Source organism: Parambassis ranga, chromosome 18 (assembly GCF_900634625.1).
Source record: "Parambassis ranga chromosome 18, fParRan2.1, whole genome shotgun sequence".
In the NCBI taxonomy this organism is placed as follows: Eukaryota; Metazoa; Chordata; class Actinopteri; family Ambassidae; genus Parambassis; species Parambassis ranga.
This window is the reverse complement of record NC_041038.1, coordinates 8052640-8073824: the sequence shown is the minus strand read 5'-3', so window position 1 is coordinate 8073824 and position 21185 is coordinate 8052640. Positions and strand designations below refer to the sequence as shown.

Genomic DNA, 21185 nt, shown 5'->3' with positions numbered 1-21185 from the left:
AGGCCAAAGGATTCAATAAATGGTAGTTACAGGTGGATTTTTAGCACAGCTAAAGGAGTGGTGTGGCTTAGTGGATAACAAGGTGCACCTCTGTGGAAACATTTAAGCCAAATATTTCTACAATTACTTAAATGGATTTTCCCTGAAATGTGGTTATAAATTCTATTTCTGTGGTATCACAACTTGTCCAATTCTGGCATCACTAGAGATGTGAATTAGCCTGGAACCTTCATTTCAACCAAACGCATCTAATAAACAAGCCATCACAGTCATCTTGGTTAACAAAGTGTGCTCCCCTATACAGCAGATAAACAGCTGCAAGTGGCCGTCAAGAAGGAACCGGACATATGTTGTATCATCAAAAGAAGAAGTCACACCCTCATCTTGGCAATAAAGCAGATGAAGGACCACCAACAAATGTAAATGTAAATGTGTCAGTTGTTTTCAATGATGCATCAAACAAATTCTTGTACGCGTCATTTTTTCTACATTTTTTCTTAGAATCATTAGGATGATGCAAGCAGTATGTATAGACCCTGTATTATAACATGTAGCACCTATAGCTATACCTTGTGTATACACTGACATGTAGTACACTAGCTACAATATGTAGTTACTTGCGTAGTATTTTTTTAGAGCGTAGTGTTGTTTCAAGGTAACACGAGAAGCTGTGCACCCACCAGAACTGTCCAGCTTCAGGACTGGGTTGTACAATTCCTTGTAACCAGCATTTACTTGAGAGTAGTGACAAGTGTGCCAGCTGTGAGATCCAGAATGGGGATAAAAGTGCCAGCTGAAGTTTAGTAGGGGCAGTACTGTGGTGGGAAATATTTGAAGCAAGGTGTAGAGGTCATATACTGATAGTCCCATGACACCAACAGAGGGCGTATAATAAAGCTTTTCCAACATCAACTGTGTAAACCCTAGCTTTCCACACCACGACATGATAACCAAGTTACAAGTTTGATTGGTTGGAGGTTCCAGCTATGTGGCAAAGATGATCACCACCAGGTTTTGATGGAAATAAGTGAACTCCAAGTTGCCACCAAAGATTTAAATAGGGTGTACAGCTGAAAGTATCCTAAATGAGACACAAGAGTATTCTTTCCAAGCTCACATGTTCCCAGGACACACTTTTCCTGCAGCATGCATACTGAAAGATATATCTGCTACCTGATGTAGTAGTGTGTCACTATTTTTTTTGCCCAGACATTTTCAATTTTCACCTTTCCGTCACTGAATTTGTGTGTGTTTATTGCCAAAGGTCAGTTGCTGAGTATGGCTGTTTTTCACTGTGCTAGTTAAATCCTCACAGGTCACATTATCCCAGGGACAAGGACAAACTCAGAGGTCATTAACTGCAGCCCGATGTCGCCATTTCACTCGGCCAACTCTCTCTCTCTCTCTCTCTCTCTCCCTGTTTTCGTGCCCTGCCACCAGCTGAGCTGCTAAATCCATCCCTTCTCATTTAAGTATTGCTGCCTTATGCTATGCCAAGCAAGTCCAGATCCCTCTTTATACAAACTTCAACAAAATGCCTAAGTTGAACGAATGCCCACAACCCAGTCAATTTAACATATTGGGTGGAAAAGCTATGCTTATGAAGGGGGGGAGGGCTGAGGAGATTGCTTACGGTTTAGTTTGACTGTGCCAGCTCATTTTGTATGAGACGCTCAAACTTACAGATGATTTTACTGGGGATTTGCTGGGGTTTACAAGAAAAAAAACATCAAAAAGCACTGCATCATATGTGAGTTGGGAGAAAAAAATAAATGTGTTTGGACTGCAGATGGCCCACAAAGGTATTCTGATTTATAGTGCATTGCGGTGCATTATAGCACAAAGATATATATCAAATGGAGTTGGGTGTGTTCAGGTAAACTGCTGGAAGTTGCGCTGCATTCAGCCAAGCGAGCCTGGAAATCTGCTTCCTGTTATTTAGATTTCTTACCTCTAAATCATGTTGATAGGAATGGATTTCACAGTGGTTGAGAAGAGGTGGACAGACATTATGTACATCAGGAAGATGAATTATTGGCCAAAACTGTTGTTTGTGGCATTTTAAAATTACCTTGATGCCATTTATAGCCTGGGTTATATTAACCAAATGGGTCCTGTGCTCAGTGTAAGAGCTCCACAGAAAATGGTTAAAAATCATGCAAGTCTCTTCACTGCCACAGCTGAGAGTAAAACAGACTATTTTATGTCTGGAAAAAAAACAAACGGTGATACATTTTTATGCCACTTGTACTGAAATGTTGGCTTCAAGCCGACATGAATTTGTATTTCTGTGAGAAATACATTATGTATAAGGAAAAAAAATGCATGCTAGTACAAAACCCCCAACTTGAATTTTACCCCTTAATGTAAATATTGGACAGCAGATGATTATTCTGCCTGTTCCTGCAGGATTGGTCATAATTATTCACTGTTTATTTGCACTTTAACTGCATAAATATGATATAAATGCACCCCCGTTCCTATGAGTCGCTACTTTCATATATTTCAGATGTGTGAAAATATGAACTTAGAGTCATCTAAAAATATCAAAGAGCTTCCCACATTTTCATGGCACCCTTATTTCTCACAAATTAAATCACTCCCCTTCCAAGTGACAGATTTAATCTTCGCAGCATTCGTGGTGTCAGTGCTGAAGGTGGGATATTATATTATACCTTTATGCAATTACATACGGTTTGTGGCATTTTTGGAACGTTAATCAACTGTAACATTGAATTAAATCCTAATAACTAACTTGAAGGATGTTGATGCTTGACTTTCCTACCTGGATACAAGCTGTTAACATCAGAAGCCCTTATATGGAAAGATATATTTAGTTTAAAGCAAAGAGCCGAAATCCAGAAGCAGCTTGTAAAAACCGGTGAAGTTATTAGTTACAACCAATACACCAAGTGACATAAAAGGATGCAAAGAACAGCAAAAACACACAGAAGGCACTTGGCTAAATGTATAAAATCCATTATATTAATATCCTCCTCCAGGCCCATTTTATAACATAATGAGTGGGGTAATTTAATAGTAATCGACTTTCACTAATGGATAACAATTAAAAATTCATAATTTGCTCATTTTTACTTGAAATCGTCACCTTCTATGGTCATTTTCTAACGAAATATGACCTGATTATCCATCTTTAATGTAAAAAATCTATATCAACGTGCCATAATTTGGTCATTTTGATGAATATCTGAAATATATGAGGGTTTTGAGCTATAAGACAACTAGTTCATTGAATCCTGAGCAACTTTAAGACATAGTTTGAACTGCCACCAACAGGAGCCAACTGAATTTAATCAAAACAACACCCACTTGGTCAACCTGTCTGTGTGGAAAAACCTGCACTTAATTAGCTATGAACAACAAGTGCATTAAGTCTAATTCCAGCCTTCAGCTTTTTTTTCACACCAATAGACTGCAGCCCCTTTTTTTGCTTAATGACAAACCTTGTGGTGCAAATACGACTGGAGAGGCACAAAACATGACTCATTCAACCAGCCAGAGTGTGTGGGGGGTTCTCATTATAACAGAGTTATCTCCAGCTCCCAATTGGACTGAAAGGACTTGATTAGAGAGAGAGAGAGAAGCTAATGACACAGCGAGGGCGGAATGTCACTGAATGCACATTAAACATTTAGGCATCTGTTGAGAGAATGTATTACTATAATGTGCATGTCCTGCTTACAGCCACCAGCCACTGCACAGTATATAAGGCCAGAGAGTGACAAGTTGACTGCTTTAGCACACAATTAGGGACTGTGTTAAATAGCAATGTCAATTAAAGCTTCTTGGGTTTACTCGTCTTTGCTTCCATTTTAATCTGCTGAAGTACAATTCACAATTTCTGTCCATCTGTTACTGAGCGTCACAGACGGCAAGGTTAAAAAACTGACTTTGCAGGCCACTCTAGTTGGTTCATTACTTTAACAGCTCTCATACTGGATGCGTTCAATCAGTCAGTTGAAAGTTTGCCTTCAGCTTAATTCAGTTTGGGAAAAAGTTTCTGAAAGAGATCAAACATGCGCTGTGTGTCTTCTGGTCAATTCTACAAGCACCAGGAGCTTCAAAGACTTTACTGAAGCTTTGGTTCTTAGCACAGACCCTCCCCCCCCCCATCCCTCCACTCCATTACCTTGTTTGTACTTTAACAGCAGTTCCCAGATACCCCTGCGGGCATAGGGGTCCACTCCTGCTGTAGGTTCATCTAAGATGACGATTTTTGAACCACCGACAAATGCTATGGCCACAGACAGCTTTCTCTGCATGCCACCTGAAAGACAGAACATCAGTCATGTTATCTCACTCACTTGATCTTTAACCATAACAATGCACATCTCTGTGAAATATCCTCCACTAGCCAGCTATCTGTCAACATTAAATGGACACAATATTGGGAAGTGATTATACAATAAACATGTCAAGATCTGTCATCCTGTGCTGTATTGTATTTGGCGCACCATGTAAAGATTGATAGCTGTGATAGAGGCACATTTTTCCCAGCATATTTCCAGTCTCCACTCTTAGCGAGCTCTTCAAAATGCATCCAACGTAGTGCTAATGTAGTGGAAATGTCAGCATAGATCAACCTTGAAAGTCATATTTCAGTGATTTTGCTCACAAGCAATCCGTGACTGGCGACAATTTATCAAGTAGGACTTGCTCATGCCCCCCAGACAATGAATTACAACCTGTGACATGCACAGGTACGGCGCTGCTGTGCATGGAGACAGACATGTATACTGTACATGCGCTGGTACAGAAAGGATAATCTACAAATGATATTCCTTCCCGGGGTGGGGGATGAAGGCAGCACATACACATGATTTCAGTCAGATCCACAGATTTTAAACACCTCAAAATTGACACAGACACACCTGACAGGTTCTTGGCGAGTTCCTTGCGCTTGTGTGGTAAACCAACATCCTTAATCATCTGGTCCATCTCAATTTTGACCTCACTGCGGTTGAGTCCTTTTAGCCGGGCATAGAAGTAAATGTGCTCCTCCACTGTCAGTCTGGAATAATGTTGACAGGCGTGTGAGGAGTGACCAAAGAGGGCAACACAATCCTGATCACAAAGTCTCACATCAAAATGTCTGGACTGCTTCGCAGGTGAGAACATAATGTGTAGTGATGCCTGCCTCTGTGTTTGAATGAATATTTTAACCCTACTTAATATAAATGCTTTGGCTGTTTGGAATGAATATTAATGAAAGTAATTTGCAGGTGCTCAGCTATAATTATGATGTAAGGCATGTGTCAGACAATAAAAGGAGAAACAAAGGCAAAATTAAAAGAAGAAGAATAGTAAAGATGCTATTTAGAGGAATTTAGTGGACTGAATGAACAAAGGTCATTTCATTTTCAAAAGAGAAAGTACAGCGATAATGGTGTGTTGATGTGAAGAAAAAGAGAAGACGGAGCCCTCATTATGCCTATGATTTAATCATAGTGTCCTTTTTTTATATACAGCAAAATATGATTATACTAAAAGATAGTGGGGAAAGGAAGCATCTGAACTCACTCATTGAATAGGACGTTATGCTGTGGACACATTCCCAAGTACTTCCTGATGCGGTCAATGTCGGTGCGAATGTCATATCCGTTGATGAGGGCCGTTCCTGATGTAGGTGGGAACAGTCCAGTCAGAATAGACCTACACAGAAAAAAGAAAAGACGACATGAAAACCACATCAGTTTTTACTGGTGATTGTTAACAGATATTTTTACCTTGGCTCATTGTGCAAACATCAGGTCTGAACCTACTGAAATGGGTAACCGAAGGTGTAGTATTGCAGAAATGTCAATGCAGAGCAGCTTTGCTAGCAGTTCCTGCAGACATACCTTCCAATAAAATGATGCATCCCTGATATATTTATAGACATGTCCAATGATTGGGGTGATTGACAAGTTTGTGGTCGGCATCAGACTTCTTGCAATCATCTGCTACCTTGGGCTCAAAGGGTTTTATTGGGCAAAAAGGTCCATGAGGTCTATAAGAAGCGGGCAGTTGAAGTCAAATATGGCAGAAAGAGCCTTGAAAAGAACCCCTGTGCAGTAAAGTGGGGGTCATCGTCACCACATCGGAGATGAAGCATTAAGAATGAGTAAGTGATCATTTCACCAGTGATTTGTAATCTTTCAAAGGATCCATGTCTCATTTTATCCACTGCCAGCCATTAGACAAGGTGATGGAATGCAAAGTACTGTAAGAGCTACAGGTGGTAGTCATTCTAATACAGGTGTCTACTGCTACTTAATGGATTAAGTGTTTCAATATAAAAAATATGGTAAATGAATGGCAGATTTTTTGACTCATTCTACATTAATCCAAACATTTGTCAATCACCTTTTGTAGGTTTTAATTTATTTTTAATAGAGGAATAGTACACTTTGTACAATAAAAACCCTGCCAATATAGACTGTATTAATACCAGATCACCATAAGACACAGAAACACTGGAAACAAAATGCCAACATTCCTCCCAGCAAGAAGGCATTTCCTTTGTTTTGTACAGATACTGTTTTTAGCACTACATCTCACAGACAGATAGATACAGTGCTTTGGAAACAGAGCTTCAGTGTGTGACACTGTGTGTGTGTGTGAGTCCTTCCTCTGTCCTTTCTCTCATTGTGCTCTGTTATGTTTCGTTCCAGTTGCTCAGAGCGGATGTCTTCCCCACAGCCCTTAGTCTTGCATCACTTGCTCTCTCTGTCGCTCATACTTTCTGGGCCACTGGGTTTCATTTATTTCCTGTCATCCTCCACCCATTCCAACCTTTTCACTATTTTTTAAACAGCAATTAGATGACTCCCACTATCAACACCACAGCTGACTCCGTGTGATAAATGTCCTCTCACAAGACATCCCCTCTTTGAAAGCAGTGACCACCGAATTAATGTAGCTACAGTACAGTCGGCATTGTGTACAATTTAGATTAGGTGCACCCTGCAAAAATATACAAATGCTGAGCCAAGTGGCAAAAACATGGGAGAAGAAGATAATGCTGCTCACATTGTGGTTGTTTTTCCAGCTCCGTTGTGGCCAAGAAATGATGTGATCTGATTCTCGTAGAAGTCCATGCTCAACCCATCCACAGCCAACTTCTTTCCTGTCTTGTAGATTTTGACCAGATTTCGGATTGAAACCCCTGCTTTCATGTTGGGTGGTGGTTTCTCCAGATATTCTTCAGAAACAGACACAAACATTATATGTGGGAGTAATCCTTAAAGCGTAGATTGTTCATGAATATATATTGTGTATAATTATCTGTGTAAAAAGTCATTTAACCTTACTGATTAACTAAAGACAAAAATAACAAACCTTATTTGTTACCTTGAACGATAACTGGAAATTGTTCTTTTTGTCAATTTTCTACTCCTTCATACTCACCTTTTTTCCCCCTTCTCTCAAAGTGCCAAGCTCTATTATCACCATATGTGACAAATAAGGTGCTAATTTTTTTAGGTGCTAGTTTGTTTGCGACCCATCCCAATTAACTGACACAGTGTATTAGAACTATGCTCCCTCTGTGCACAAATAAGCTGTTCAGATTGCTAGGTAAGAGGTTTTGAAGATCGTGTGTGCATATAGTTTACTGTTATGTTCGCTGGGGTCTTTCGGGAGATCGTGGTCATCTTCTGTCACTGAGGCCGTCCCACACCAATAAGATGAAGTGAAAGGGAAGTACCAGGGCTTTGGGATTCCATATTGGCCTGGAATTAAATGCAGAGACCATGATTGATTGAGGGAAAATGGTTCTTGTACTGTACAGTTTGACTTAGTAGTCTGTTACAAATTGTGTGCTCTTTTAGTTAAAGTGCATTATATTTTACTGTAAAAACTGTGTACTAATATTATCAATCAATCTGCTTAAATACCTGGAAAGACATTTTCAATGTACCAAGTGAGAACCCAGTACAAAGCAGCATCAAAGAGCATCATGACGATGGAAACAATGAAAGTGTAGCGCTCCCCCTCTTCAGGACTCCGGTTGATGTTGTACCACTGAATGCCGATGCCCTGTTCCTCGTACTTGGAGAAGTTTTCACAGCCATATCCAAAGGCCACGCAGGACAGTAAACTCTGGGAATGAAAGATGTGCAAACAAAAAGTCAAATGAAAAGGAACATTTGGACTGAGAGTCATAGTATTAAGACAAAAGCAGGCAGGGAAACAGCCTAGCTTGGCTCTGGAGTCTTGGGTGATTGCCTGGCAAGTGACTGCAGCCAAGAATAATCTGGCACGTTGTAAAATAGTTAATTGTTGTCGTTTTACACTTCGACTTCCGATTGGTATTTTTTAAAATAAAGGATCTAAGGTGTTGATTACTGAGCTTTACACATGCTGCTGGCAGGTTTTTATTATGTGTATTGCTGTATCTCCATGTTTCATCTTTAAGCAATAATATTGGTCACTGCTAAATGTAGATAATGTACTTGGTAAGCTACTATTCAAATGCTGTTACTTCAAACCTTGCATAGCTTTAAAGTTCAGACACCACAACACATCTGCTGCAAACAAAGATTTGTTGGATCTGTCATACAGTAGGAAATCGCAAATTATGCTTTGCCCACGAGACATCATCTGCCATGGCCTCTCACTCCGCAACACCATGTTGCCTGCCAGCTGTTTTATCACGCCTCATTTGCTTGGAGCATTTCTACTCCGACAGAAGTGTTTGCTGAAGCTCCGAAGACGAATCATCACTGCCGGTATTGCACTACCAGAGAAGCAGAGAATCTGAAAGGCTCTGCAGTGACGCCAAAACCTCGAGCCTGGCTGCTAACGCTGCTGGCAACGTCCTGCGCTGTCCTCCACTGCCCATCTGCCCATCAGTCAGGAGATGAGGGTTGACAGCAGGGCTAGCGGGCACCCATCCTTGACCTCTGTATGAATGGCTGACAAAATGACAGGAGCCACTCCTTTGGCTATTGAGAAAAGGGCATGAGTTGGGAGGCAGACAAAACAAGCCCCCTCTATTGAACACATGTCAAACTGCAGATTCAGCCATCATTTAGCTGGCCACAGACAAAGCACATTGTTAGAAGGTAGCGTAATCAAGATTACCGCTTCTTACATGAAGTCTGACAGCTGGAGTTTGCTCTAAAAGACGTTTTCCTAACATTAAAACATCAGTGTGTGTCTGAAAAAGATGAATGAATTTGGTGACAAGAGGTGTAATAATTAAAAAGAGAATTAATTCTTAGAAAACAATCGAAAACTTCCCCATCAGCATGGCACTGTCTGCTATTGAATAAATGCACACCCTTTAACTAATAATAAAAAAACGACCTTTAGTTGCAGCCCTAGAGGAGGCTATATAACATAATATATATAAAAATGAATGTCAGAATCCCACATGTTGCAAAAGCACAGATCAATTAACTGATTCCTCCAAAGGAAAACCATTAAATTATTTTTGAGGAATTGCCATTTTCAAGATGTTTCCAGAAGGACTAAATGATTAATTGAAACATATCTCAAGAACATAAAAGAACTGTGGGCCCAGTCTCATTTCTACCTCATTAAAAACTGGAGGAAAAAAGAAGTTAGAGAATAGTGAGAGTACAGTAGACTGTCCTCTGCCTTCTGATTCACCGCCTGTAGCTCTCCTTTGGCACACAGCCGCCATCAAAACCTGTTCATATAAATTCAGGTGATCTTTTGAAATTCTATTCCGATTAAAGGCTTCATTATCAAGGACAACGCGGGGGGAGAATTTGTATGCCTCGGCACGATGTAGTTTCATCTGAGCTGGGAGACAGAGACACACACACACACACACATCTCTGATAAAGTGCAGGGATGAACTGGATAGTGGTTTGGTCAGAGGAACATTGCTCATGCTAATTAGAGGGCTAGAGGGCTATCCATCTAGCTGGAGCAGGGGAGACAAATCTCAGCGTCAGGGGAGGACCTCGCAATGGCACTTTGTGTAGAGATTAAATAAGGTTTGCTGTGCTTTATATGTAAAATGCCTTCCTAGCCAGCCTGAAAAAGGGAAACTGACTGAAAAGTTTTCTTTGAAAAAGTATGACATCATTTTAAAGGCATGTCGGCACTGGCTAAGCAGGACAAAAAGAATGTGATTAAAGGTGACAGTGCCGATGTAAGACGTTACGGACTGTTTACCTTTGCCACAAACACCTGCTAGTCAAAACTGACATACACGAAAACCTGATTAAAATTCAGTGAGGATGCACATGTGGCAATGAAGATTCAAGATTTCGTGTTCCCTTTTGTGTGCGAAAGACAGCTTAAGGACAAATGATACCAGCACCGCCATAAAGGTCACACAGAAAGGCTACACTGAAAGTTGAGCAATGGTACACTATTTATCTTTATCCCTTAGAGGAAGGGAGAAAATCCCCCAACTTCCTCAGTGTGCTTCTCTTCTTTTATGTTTCATGTTTGTGCCGACAGCTTCACAGTGTCTGTATGAATATGTAAAACAATCGCTACATAAAGTTGTGGGTTAATGTCACTGGACTTGTCTGAAACAGACAGCAAAACAACTGTGACTGACAAAAGTGTGATTACAGTGTCAAAAAAAGCAACCCAGGACTATAACTCAGCCGGCCCTGGTGTATGATATCAGCAGGGGATGATATTAAAAACCATGTCAGGCCCAAAAAGACGGACTTACCACAGCAACCTTGGCCCTCAAACTCATGACGTCCCTCCAGGCGTAGCAGAGGATGTGTGGCAGGTAGAGGACAAAGTAGATGAGGCCACCGCATGCCGCTGCTAAGTTGGCCTTAGAGAAGAAGACGCTAATGAAGAAGCACTGAGTGATGGTGGCCAGGCAGAACACCAGCAGGAAGACAAAGATTACGGAGGGGTCACTGTACTGCAGGACTTTGCCGTACTGTGTCAAGAGGGAGACAAGAAGTGTGACATCAAAAACTTTTGTGAGGTAGAAGAATGTGTCAGAATAAAACTGAGAAAAGATGATTATTATGGTTGATTTTAAAGCAGATCAAGCAGAGTAAAAGGTGACTGAAATATATGGATTATATATCAGTTATATATTCTGATAGTCCTTACACGTGTCACTCTTTTACTTTGCTAGATTAAAGGAGGACCCTTCTCTAATTTTAGAAAGCTTCATGTGGTGCTGATGCACTTGAACTCCCAGGATAATGGTGCTATTGTAGTTATGATCCAAACCCTTATAGAGGGCACTACATTTGCACAAGCTAAATGAGCATGTTAAAAGTTAAAAGCACCAAGGCTTGCTGATCAAAACTCTCCAAAAGTAGTGCTGGGTCCTCCTTGCAGAATCATTATGAAATCACCTTGAGTATGAGCGTTAGGAGGAGAGCGCTGACGGCCAGCGGTATCACGCTGGACACCGCCCAGCTGAGCCAATAGATGTTGCTTCTCAAGCCCATGATCCTCACTGTCTCCTTGAGCCTGGCCTCTTTCTCAGCGACAATACCCTTAACGATCATGGCCACCGAGTAGATCCAGGCTAAAGTCATGTACAAGGGGAGGGAGCGAGCCAGAGAGCGGAGGAACCTGGAGGATGGAGCAGCCAGACCAGACAAGATAGTGTGGCAGGATCGTGTGTGTATATATGTATATTTCTAGAACGTTACGTTAATGTGGCAGTTAAAGAAAGGTCAGCACTGGGAAATGATAAAACTGAGAGGTATGTGTGTGCTGGAAGGGTTGTGGTTGTCAGTCGACAAATGTCACACATGCATACAATTTCCTGTTCATACATTTGCTTGCACTAAACGTACCGCTTCACACGCTGCACGTAAAAGCATGTTCAAAACACCTTATTACACGATAAACACCTAGGACAGCCTCTTGTCATTTCCCTTTGCTGGTGAATGGAACATAACAGGAAAAGAGAAATTTTGAAGACGTGCAGCTCCCAGCCACTGGGAATCACACTCCTTTCCCATCTGCACTGTGAAAACATCCATTCTACTACAGTGTGTCACCAAGATACCATATGTCACCGAGGGAACATTTCAAGGTAACCAAAGCAGTGGCAAAGGCCCAGAAATGATCTGCTATAGGGGCCCTGTCACAAACAGGCTATTTAAGGTGACTGCAGCTGTGATTCAGCGTAAAGTGGAAGTACTCAAGTACCTGTAGTGTTTTTGAGTACAGTACTTGAATAAACATGTTCCACCGTCAACTCAGTTATGTCTTTTTTTTGTCCTGCATGTATGTATGAGTAATTAATTAGATGTCAATAGCTAACTGTGGTTGTTGTCATTTGCATTTTGCACCGAGCTCTCACTGTCGTGCACAACAAATTAATCAAATTTTAATAACCGAGCATAAACATGACAAAACACGTGGACATTGTGAAAACAAGGACAATTTGTTCAGGAAAAGAACCGTGCATTGATCATCTTTGATCTGTGTTGATTTTTGTACAGAAAATCTTGTCAAACAAATGCCTCGATTCAACTGATTTGAGGCAGGAGCCAAGTGAGGGAACACTGTAAATACACCCGTCTGGATACCGAGCAGTAAATGCCTCCATAATGGAAGAGAAGACAAGCGTACAATGACGGAGGACTCAGGTGCAGATGACAAAACTGGTTGTTGTCACACCTAATCCAAATACGGCCTCATGATAATTACCATTTGATTTGCTATTATTATTAATGTGCTGAAAATGGCTGTGAAATTATCATTTAGAATGGGCCTGTGATCTGAATACACATCTCGCTCGCAGTCGCTCCTCAAGGCTCTCCACTAACTCAATTTAATGTTATTAATGTTTACAAATTGTTGATGGCTTGCAAACACATTAGGCTGATGGGAAATTACATTTCACCCAGCTGTTCAAATATCAGTTTTTATTTACCAGCCACATTTTCCAATTAAACTGCAAAAATTGATTAGGCTGATCTAAAATAACAATCCCTCTTTATTTCATTAACACAGCCTACAAAGCAAGGAGTTGTTGAGGGATGCGTTCTATCGAAAGGAGATAACAATAACGCTGCTACGCTGTATGTCTCCAAGAGTACGGACGGCAGGTCTGCGCTTATTTCCTAATCGATTCTTCAGCAGAGGATCATTCTAACAGATAAGCAAGGTCACTACAGTATATCCCAGTGAACCACTGGTTCTACAGAGAAATCAATACTTGATAATAAAAAGGGGTGATTGATATGTTTGTGGTCTAAAGTGATAGCAGCCAGTGTGAGAACCTGCAATCACAAATGTTATGCAAACTTCCTGCATAAAGCTTCATCTCCTACTTTTACATCCTACAACATCTAAAGGTATTTATAATATATTACACATGCTGCACAAAGCGTCTTCTGTTGGAATCACAAAAGTTTCAATGAGTGATGATGATACCCTGTTGCTGCATCTCTCCCTGCCATCTCCGTTCTGATGTGGTCCTTTTAAAAAGCATGTTATATGATGTAAAACGTTGTTTAACTACTTCCAAAATGAATCTGTGTACATGGCTGTGTTTCTCTGCCGGTTGCAATGTTATATAAGGTAGAGTTCACTCACTGCGTTTTATTGACCGACTTCCTGTCTGCTTGGTGCAAATTGCGTCTTGGGTGCAACACAAGAGCAGACGCTTCTGGGACCCTCCTGAAACACTTCTGAAACACGATGCTATGCATCTGGTGTAAATACTCTGATGGACTAAAATCGAAGCGACGCTTTTGTTACGTGTCTAGTGTAAATCCGGGGTTAAACCCATCAGTTCAGTTTAGTTGTTCTTTCTCATCATATGTATTAAATGTAGGGTAGGAGATTTTGAAAACTCAGTGAGAGTCAGCCAGATTTCAAAAGTAAACACAAACCCCTTTCTCTCGGAGCTCACCCCGAAGCCACGCCTCCAATCACATGGACGCGCATTACCTGAAGACGAGCTGCGGTCTGTGACTTCGGCCATCATGCACGTACCTCTCTGGTGCGCGCAGAGCAGGAAGAGAGTGACAACCAGCCAATACTCCGCGCAGGGTCCACCCGGAGGATTGGCTGATGTTTTTAGCGTTTTATAGCTTCCACAGATGAATAATATTCTTCGTTTTAATGCGAAACTGCCGAACTAATTGGTTGCTATCGGATTGTAAAGAGAAGTTACACTAATTTAACAAAAAGTCTATCAGAATGAAATCTCCTACCCTACCTTTAATAATATTTGATGCCTTCTGGATAAAAGTAAATATGAATACCCTTCAATCAGCAAAAAATTAATTTGGCCATTCTGAGGAAAGATCTAAAGGCTAAATATGAATCTTATTTGTTCCACTTCATTTCAGCAATTCATGCATCAGAGCAGTGTTGGTAAAAAAACATGAACTTCAAGACTGCAGAAAGTATTCTGGCCTCTCTTTAGTAAACATCCCACTTAACAAATTAGATATAACCAAATGTAAAACAGTGCTCAGAACACTAGTGACAAAAAGACACAAAAACATACAGCACCACCAACACAAACCTCCCAAACAACAAGAGCCATTACAATTACAAGAATTAAAGGGAAATACAGCTGGTGTGATTTTAATTTGATGCAACAGCAGTTTTGGTGGCATGCTTAATTAATTAGGCTGACTGGAAGAATCATAGATAATAATTTGATTCTGTGCTCGGTAATTGGTGATGATTAACAACAGCGAGAATACCAAAACACAAAGCATAAACAATGCTGCGACCTGAATGACCCATGGGGGGACAGAATTACTTGGAAGGATGCATAATAATTATTTTTTTTTTGGTTTCTACTGCATATGATGAGCTTCACTCTTTTTTGGATTTAGGGCAAAAGATGCTTATTTAAAATAAAGTTACTTAATACAATAAAAAACAAAACGTCTGTATTGTCTGCAAAATAAGTAACAAAATCTTCATATTGTATGCTTTGTGTTTTGATGTGTTCCACTGAGTAACTTTTTTTCCACTGACCTTAACCATGACACTTATGAGTGCACAGGGAACTGTGAGCAAAACAATGTTCTCTGTGAACCTGGCAGACCAAAGGGGGCCGTTTTGAACGCCAACAACGCGCAGCACTTCCTTCAGCCGGAGCTCCTTCTCCAGCACCAGGCCTTTGATGGTCATGCACACGGTGTACATGTAAGCCAGCACCAGGAGCATAGGCAGGAGGGTTCCAATACTCTGTACAAAGCTGGTCATAGGGGGAAGCAGTCAGAGATCAGAACAGCAAGTTGATGAAGGGAGTGTAAGAGGACAAAGTGGTTGATATGTGGGCAACACCACCATATACATTACCTAATTTCCTCCACTATAGTGTGGGAAACCAAGACACCCCAAAGACACTATCTCTAAAGGGCCTTGACAGTACATTACTGCCTTCTAATTAACACGATTGACTGCGAAGATCCTTTAAACTGCAGCAGGAGACACTTCGTATGCTCTGTTCAAAACACACATTTTGTATGAAGGTGACAACGCCTGGAGGATGAACATGCTCGAGAACGCAAAGGACGCTGCACTTCAATGATAAATAATGAAGGGTGGCATTGTTTTGCTGTAAGTAAAATAGAAGAGTGACCCTGCCTTCTGAAAGGTACTGGCCTTGAATTCTTTTTGTTTTAGTTTTAGTGCCTCTTATTGCAGAGAGTAAACTTTGATGATTTTATTCCAAACTTGCAGTTCACTAGAAGACATCTGTGTAACTGTTCTCTTTAAAATAAACCAGCCTTTTGCATGTGCACTGAATTTTAAAAGTGTTTTCCTTCCTTTTGCTTGTATTTCTTTGATAAAAAGGGACATTTTTAAACCATGAGGGACAATCAAAACTCTGTGTTGCTGTCACCTTTGAGGTGTTATCACTTTTACGCTGAGATAACCTTTGTAAACTTGGTGCATCAGCTCAATCGGGCATTTAGAGCTCCACCTCATGCCAGAGATGATGTACGATTTGATGCTGTTACAACACAATAAGGCGTTATTAAACTGGCTTCATAATGCCACCAAAATGCCATGTCAATATCTCCGCCACTGCCAATATAATAAAGTGCTTCCTCTGCTTTATTAGACAGTGAAGGAGAGATATCAAATACATTTTGACAAAGTATAGATTATACATATCACCGATGCTTGCATTCCATAAATACTGGTGGACATAATGCAAGCAAAGCACTGCTCAGCACAAATGAATAGATGGAAGTGAGGCTGTAGTAATTGGACAAACGAAGCTCTTCTTTGAGGCAATTTAAAACAAACAATTGATCAAAGTACACTTCCAGTACATTTGCATGAAATAAATGTTTCCTATAGTTCTGGACACGTTATTACTCAAAGCCTTATTGAGTCCCTGCCAAATGGGAACAGTTCACTCAAACGTCTACTTTCCTTAATTGCTAGTTAGTTCTGCATAAGAGCTTGTTTTTCCCATGTGTTATTTGTTTTCTCTCCTGATTTTCTTTCAAAACTGCTGCAAATTATTTCATGATAATTATCTTTCACAATGTGCGTGCCATTTTTTTCTCACTTTTGTGACAGCTTTTAATGTTACAATAAGTCCATTTATTTTCTAATTCTGTGCAAAATGTATTGTTTAGTGCAGTCGTGCTAACACACAGAGAGATGGAACTGGAGTTCAGTCACACGAGAACTTGAATGAGACTTGTTTTTAAGGACACTTGGCAGCCCCTCGTGGGATGGATCACTTTTCAAACAAGGTCTTGAAAGCCGCGGGGAAGGATTGGTTGACACAGTCTTTAAAAGTTCAGACACAAGAGAAACTAAAACCAAAATTCCACATGAGATTTTCAAACAGGAAATTCAAACCGGATGAAGGCCATTGATTCAACAGCTCATTGATACATCAGGCCCTTTTCTAGGGGAGGTAAGCAGCCTCACGTAGCAAATGCATCAAGATGAATACTAATTCCGTCATTATCTGCTCCCGATTCTACCCTACCATCTCTGGAACAGCTGACAGCCTGTGTGAGTTAACTCCTCCTGTGACTTCTAGCACCGGAGGGGAAGAGATCAGTCATGCACACCGTGTCTGACACTGACAACCTTGCCACCAGATGCTCTTGAATTATACATTCGTTGATCGATCAAAGGTGCTTAAGTAATAGAACTCCAGGCAGGTCTGTGTTGCGGGGCTCCTGTTACATTGGCAGGCTGACCTAAATTTAGGATAGCTGGAAGACTGATTTCTCAGTAAATCGAGAGATAGTAGAGCACAGCCTCCCCAGAGCTTGGCATACTAAAAAAAAAAGAAAAAGAAGAAAAAAAAGCTTCTTGTCTAATTTTAAGCAAATATATCATTGAGTTCCTTCCCTGGCAAGAAATAAGGAATTCGTTAAAAAGCACACGTTTTATTTTTTTTAATGTGGATTATTTCATTGCTGGTACAACTTATCTAAAATATGCTTCTGGCATAAAGTGCTTTTCATTTTTATATCTAACAGTAAGATCACATCCACCAAATAAAGTATTACTGAATGATATTTTATACATTATTCCATAGAGTGTAAAGACTTAGACTTCAGCACAGCATTTAGATGAATAAAAAATAGCTCCAGTACTACTTTCATCATGACTACAATGACTACATTGTAAGAAAAAGACTTCAATCCAAGTTTTGCTAACTATTACTCTAAAATAAAAATCACTTACACACACTCCTCTTAAAGTTTAAATCAGGTGTGCTTTTATAATATTAATTGCATGGCTGTGTTGAATATTGCCTGCCCTGTCTGCCCTGTTCTGTTGCGATCTAGCAAACTATGAGAACATTTGTAACACTCTTATGTCCAATTCACTCAATTCAAGGATGAATTTGAAAACTATTCTTTTTGTAATATTATATATTTCTTTAGTAAGTAGTGATGTAAAAAATAATGTGGTCAAACTGATCATTAAAGTAAATATAAAAACTACAGTATGCTTGCAGATTCATAAGACAAGGCCATAATTTTTGAAAAGCTATACATTTTTCTCTCCTTCAGGTTCTATTTTTTATATATATAAGTGATAATACAATGTCGGATTTCAAAGGTGAACTGGTTTCACCACTGTCTCTATTTAGTGCTGATCTTTCTCAGCCCTGACCATTACCACTGTTTCTACCATTAAGAACACAGGGATGGAATTAGTCATGAGATGAGCAGTGGCCTGTGGTTGCCAGACACTAAGTTGCACCCCACGAGTTCACTTTACGTCTCATCAGATCATAGAAGGGTTTCAGAGTCCTTTAATTGTTGGCAAACTCAAAGCAGCGACCTGTCATAAGCCCTTAACTCAAGAGTGGCTGCCATCTAGCCACTCAGCCATAAAGGGTCTGATTGATGGAGTGCTGCTAGGATGGTTGTAATTCAGGAAAATCTCCCGTTTCTGCAGAGGAATTCTGAGTGACCACTGGGCTCTTGATAGAAATGCTTCCTATACAGTCTGGCTGAACATCTATAGGAATCCAGGTGGTTCAAAAATTCTTCCATTTAACAATGAATGAGCCCATAGTGCTCCAGGGAGCACTAAAAGATCTAGAAATGGCTTTTATATCCTTCCTCTGATCTATCCCTCACCACAATTTCATCAAAGGTCTACAGAGTCCCTTGGCTTGGTTTTCATCCAGACTTGCAGCTTGAATCATGGAATGTCAAACACACAAGTATCTAAACTAGGTTCACTCATTTACATCGGGTGCAGCAAAGGGTCTGCCAATACTAAAGACAAGGTTTAGCAGGGTTTTTCATTGCATTCAAATTGAAATGGAAATTGAAATGAAATCACACGTCTGCTGTGACATCCCTGCTGTGGCATCCAAGGCAGTTAAGCTGAAGAGCCGCACAACGTAGCACTTGCAGTCACAGGGACAAATTCCAGTAGGCTACAGAAACTAGGAATGAAGGGAAGCCTCTGGTGAAAAAAACGATTAAGTGTTCAGTTTAGGGTAATATAATAGAAGTTCTAACAGCTATTTATCACACAAATTGATGCTGATATAGAAAGCTGTTTGCTAAACTAAAGACTTTATATTGTGGTATAGCAGTATTAATACAGCTTCATCTGGCTCTTCTTAAGAAGTGTCACACAGGACCAAACATCTAAACAAGTAAATTAGAAACAGATCCAGCATGTTGATTGGCTAAACTGTGTGCCTCTGTATAAAAAAGGCCTTTCTAGCAAAGGCTACCATGTGTTCTTTCTTTTTCCTAATGCAGAAAATATTTTCTGTCATCAATAGAGCATGTAACACTGCACAGAGCTGTAGCACTATGGACAAAAAACTGCTGATATTTGCTTGTTATGAGCTTCAGATGTTCTAATTAGATACAGCTTTTTCTTCACTTGGAGCAGCATCAGGTTAATTAGCCACTGTAGATGGACAAAAGCACCTCTCACATCCTTGAGTTGAATATTCCTCACGTCCACTGCGGCATTATCTAGCATCAACCCTGTGTGAATGTGAAAGACCTATGGGAAAGCACCAGCCTCGGGATCCAAACAAGACATGCCTCTGCTTCACGAGCGTGCAATAGTGCAGAGGCCGCTGATAAAAGGGCCAGTTTATGTGGTATCAGGCCCTGCAGGGGTCTGGCTTTATCCCACGCTGTCATCGCTGGCCTGTGCACAGAGTGAATACAGAGACAGTGGGAGCTAATACAGTTTGGTTATCTCAAGTTCGAAATGCCAGCAGGGTCAGCGGCGATTGAAGTAGCCCCAGATTGTGGGCAGTTGTTTGGATGCGTCACTGGGAAGGAAATCATGAACCAAAACATTTTTGTTTTGTTTTTTTTTTTCTACAGAAAGTCTGATGATGGGTGTCAGGGTTGGAGCAGATAATACTGGCTTGTTAGCGAAAATTTATCAGTGAAGTAAAAATGTTTACACAAGATACACAAGAGGAAAGAAAGTGATGATAGTTGTCCTACAAAGTAACGGACGAGCTGGCAACTGTTTAAAGAGCTTCTGTAAGTAAAATGAAAATTACCTCCACCTGATTCCCAACAAAATGTAAGTATTTATATATTCTTAATTGCATTTTTAAGTCAGATAACACTGAAAATGAGAAACAACAGCACACCACAAACATGTCACACACTCCAAGATAAAAATAATTACCTCCAAAGTTCTTCCCCATCATGCCTCTCCCTGTGTTTTAGAGCATTGTTCTTTGTGTGATTTCACTTTCAATTATTTATGAATGAAAAGTTTTCAAGTGTTAATAATTTAGTGAAATGCCCGAATGTCTCAGCAGGCGAAATAGTAAATGGTGGAGGGACTCAGGGTACCCAAGTGCTTTATGGCTTCTATTTATCTTCTGTAATTATTAATCATTTGTTTTGTGAAAGTGGGCACTGAGGCAAAGAGGGTGGCGTAAGCAGGTAAACCTTACCACAACTACTTATTTTTAGGTTATTAGCACAACAACAGAAAATTAAATGAACCAGTTTTTGGTCATTACTGTGCTGCAAAGGGTTACCGTCCATCTGCACCCTGTGTATTCTATTATATACACAAACAATGAGCTTGCACTTCAAGCATTTGATATGGGTCAACTTCATTCTCCACAAGGTACAACAATTTTATTCAGTTTCCTTCCAATTAGTAATTCTAGGAACCAAGCAATCATTTACAGGAACAATTCAGTCTGTCCTGTGGTGTAGGATCCACCTCTCTAGGTGACATATCTGTGTATATACAATCCACACTACCGCGTTACTGGTTTATTTCCACCTTTGCTTACTCTGTTCTGCTATTATTTGCGTCACATCCTGTGACTATGACTTCTGTTGTTTCCCTTTTTACCCATTAAGTTGCCACAATGTTGGTCTTAATCAAAAACAATAGTTAGTTCTGAGGCTATTCAGTAGTACCTGTCTTTGAGCAGTCAGGAAAACATAAAATGCGGCTGATAGTTCTAGTGCTTGAAAACGACCACTGTGACGTCTACATGCCATGTGTGTTGCTGGGTTAAGGGATTTGTCACCATGGTAGCTGAAAATTTATGGCAGCAAGACACATTTTCCCTTGTAAAATATGTTAAATGTTATGAATGAACTCAAACTATTACCTGAACCTAACCCTGTAACCAGTAGTTTTTTTATGTCTAACACTGAACATGAGTGAAGAATATTTGCTGTCTGTTGTGTTCATCCGGGACTTAACAAGTTAACACAATGGTGTCAGGAGGGACGCAAACCTTAAAGACTCCTGGGTGCAAGGAGGGCACATTGAGG

At 40.3% G+C, this 21185-nt stretch overlaps 1 protein-coding gene across 2 annotated transcripts in view; it reads right to left on the bottom strand.

Annotated features, from left to right (window-relative positions):
- LOC114450626 (ATP-binding cassette sub-family A member 1) overlaps positions 1-21185 on the bottom strand; it is a 123847-nt gene that overhangs the window by 70164 nt on the left and 32498 nt on the right. For both annotated transcript variants that reach the window (XM_028428833.1, XM_028428834.1), the window contains 8 exons: positions 14926-15148; positions 10667-10888; positions 7899-8103; positions 7617-7733; positions 7033-7204; positions 5542-5673; positions 4893-5032; positions 4151-4288 (listed from right to left, as the gene is read on the bottom strand). In XM_028428833.1, coding sequence (XP_028284634.1) covers positions 4151-4288; positions 4893-5032; positions 5542-5673; positions 7033-7204; positions 7617-7733; positions 7899-8103; positions 10667-10888; positions 14926-15148 — 1349 coding nt within the window. The remainder of the gene's footprint in view (positions 1-4150; positions 4289-4892; positions 5033-5541; positions 5674-7032; positions 7205-7616; positions 7734-7898; positions 8104-10666; positions 10889-14925; positions 15149-21185) is intronic.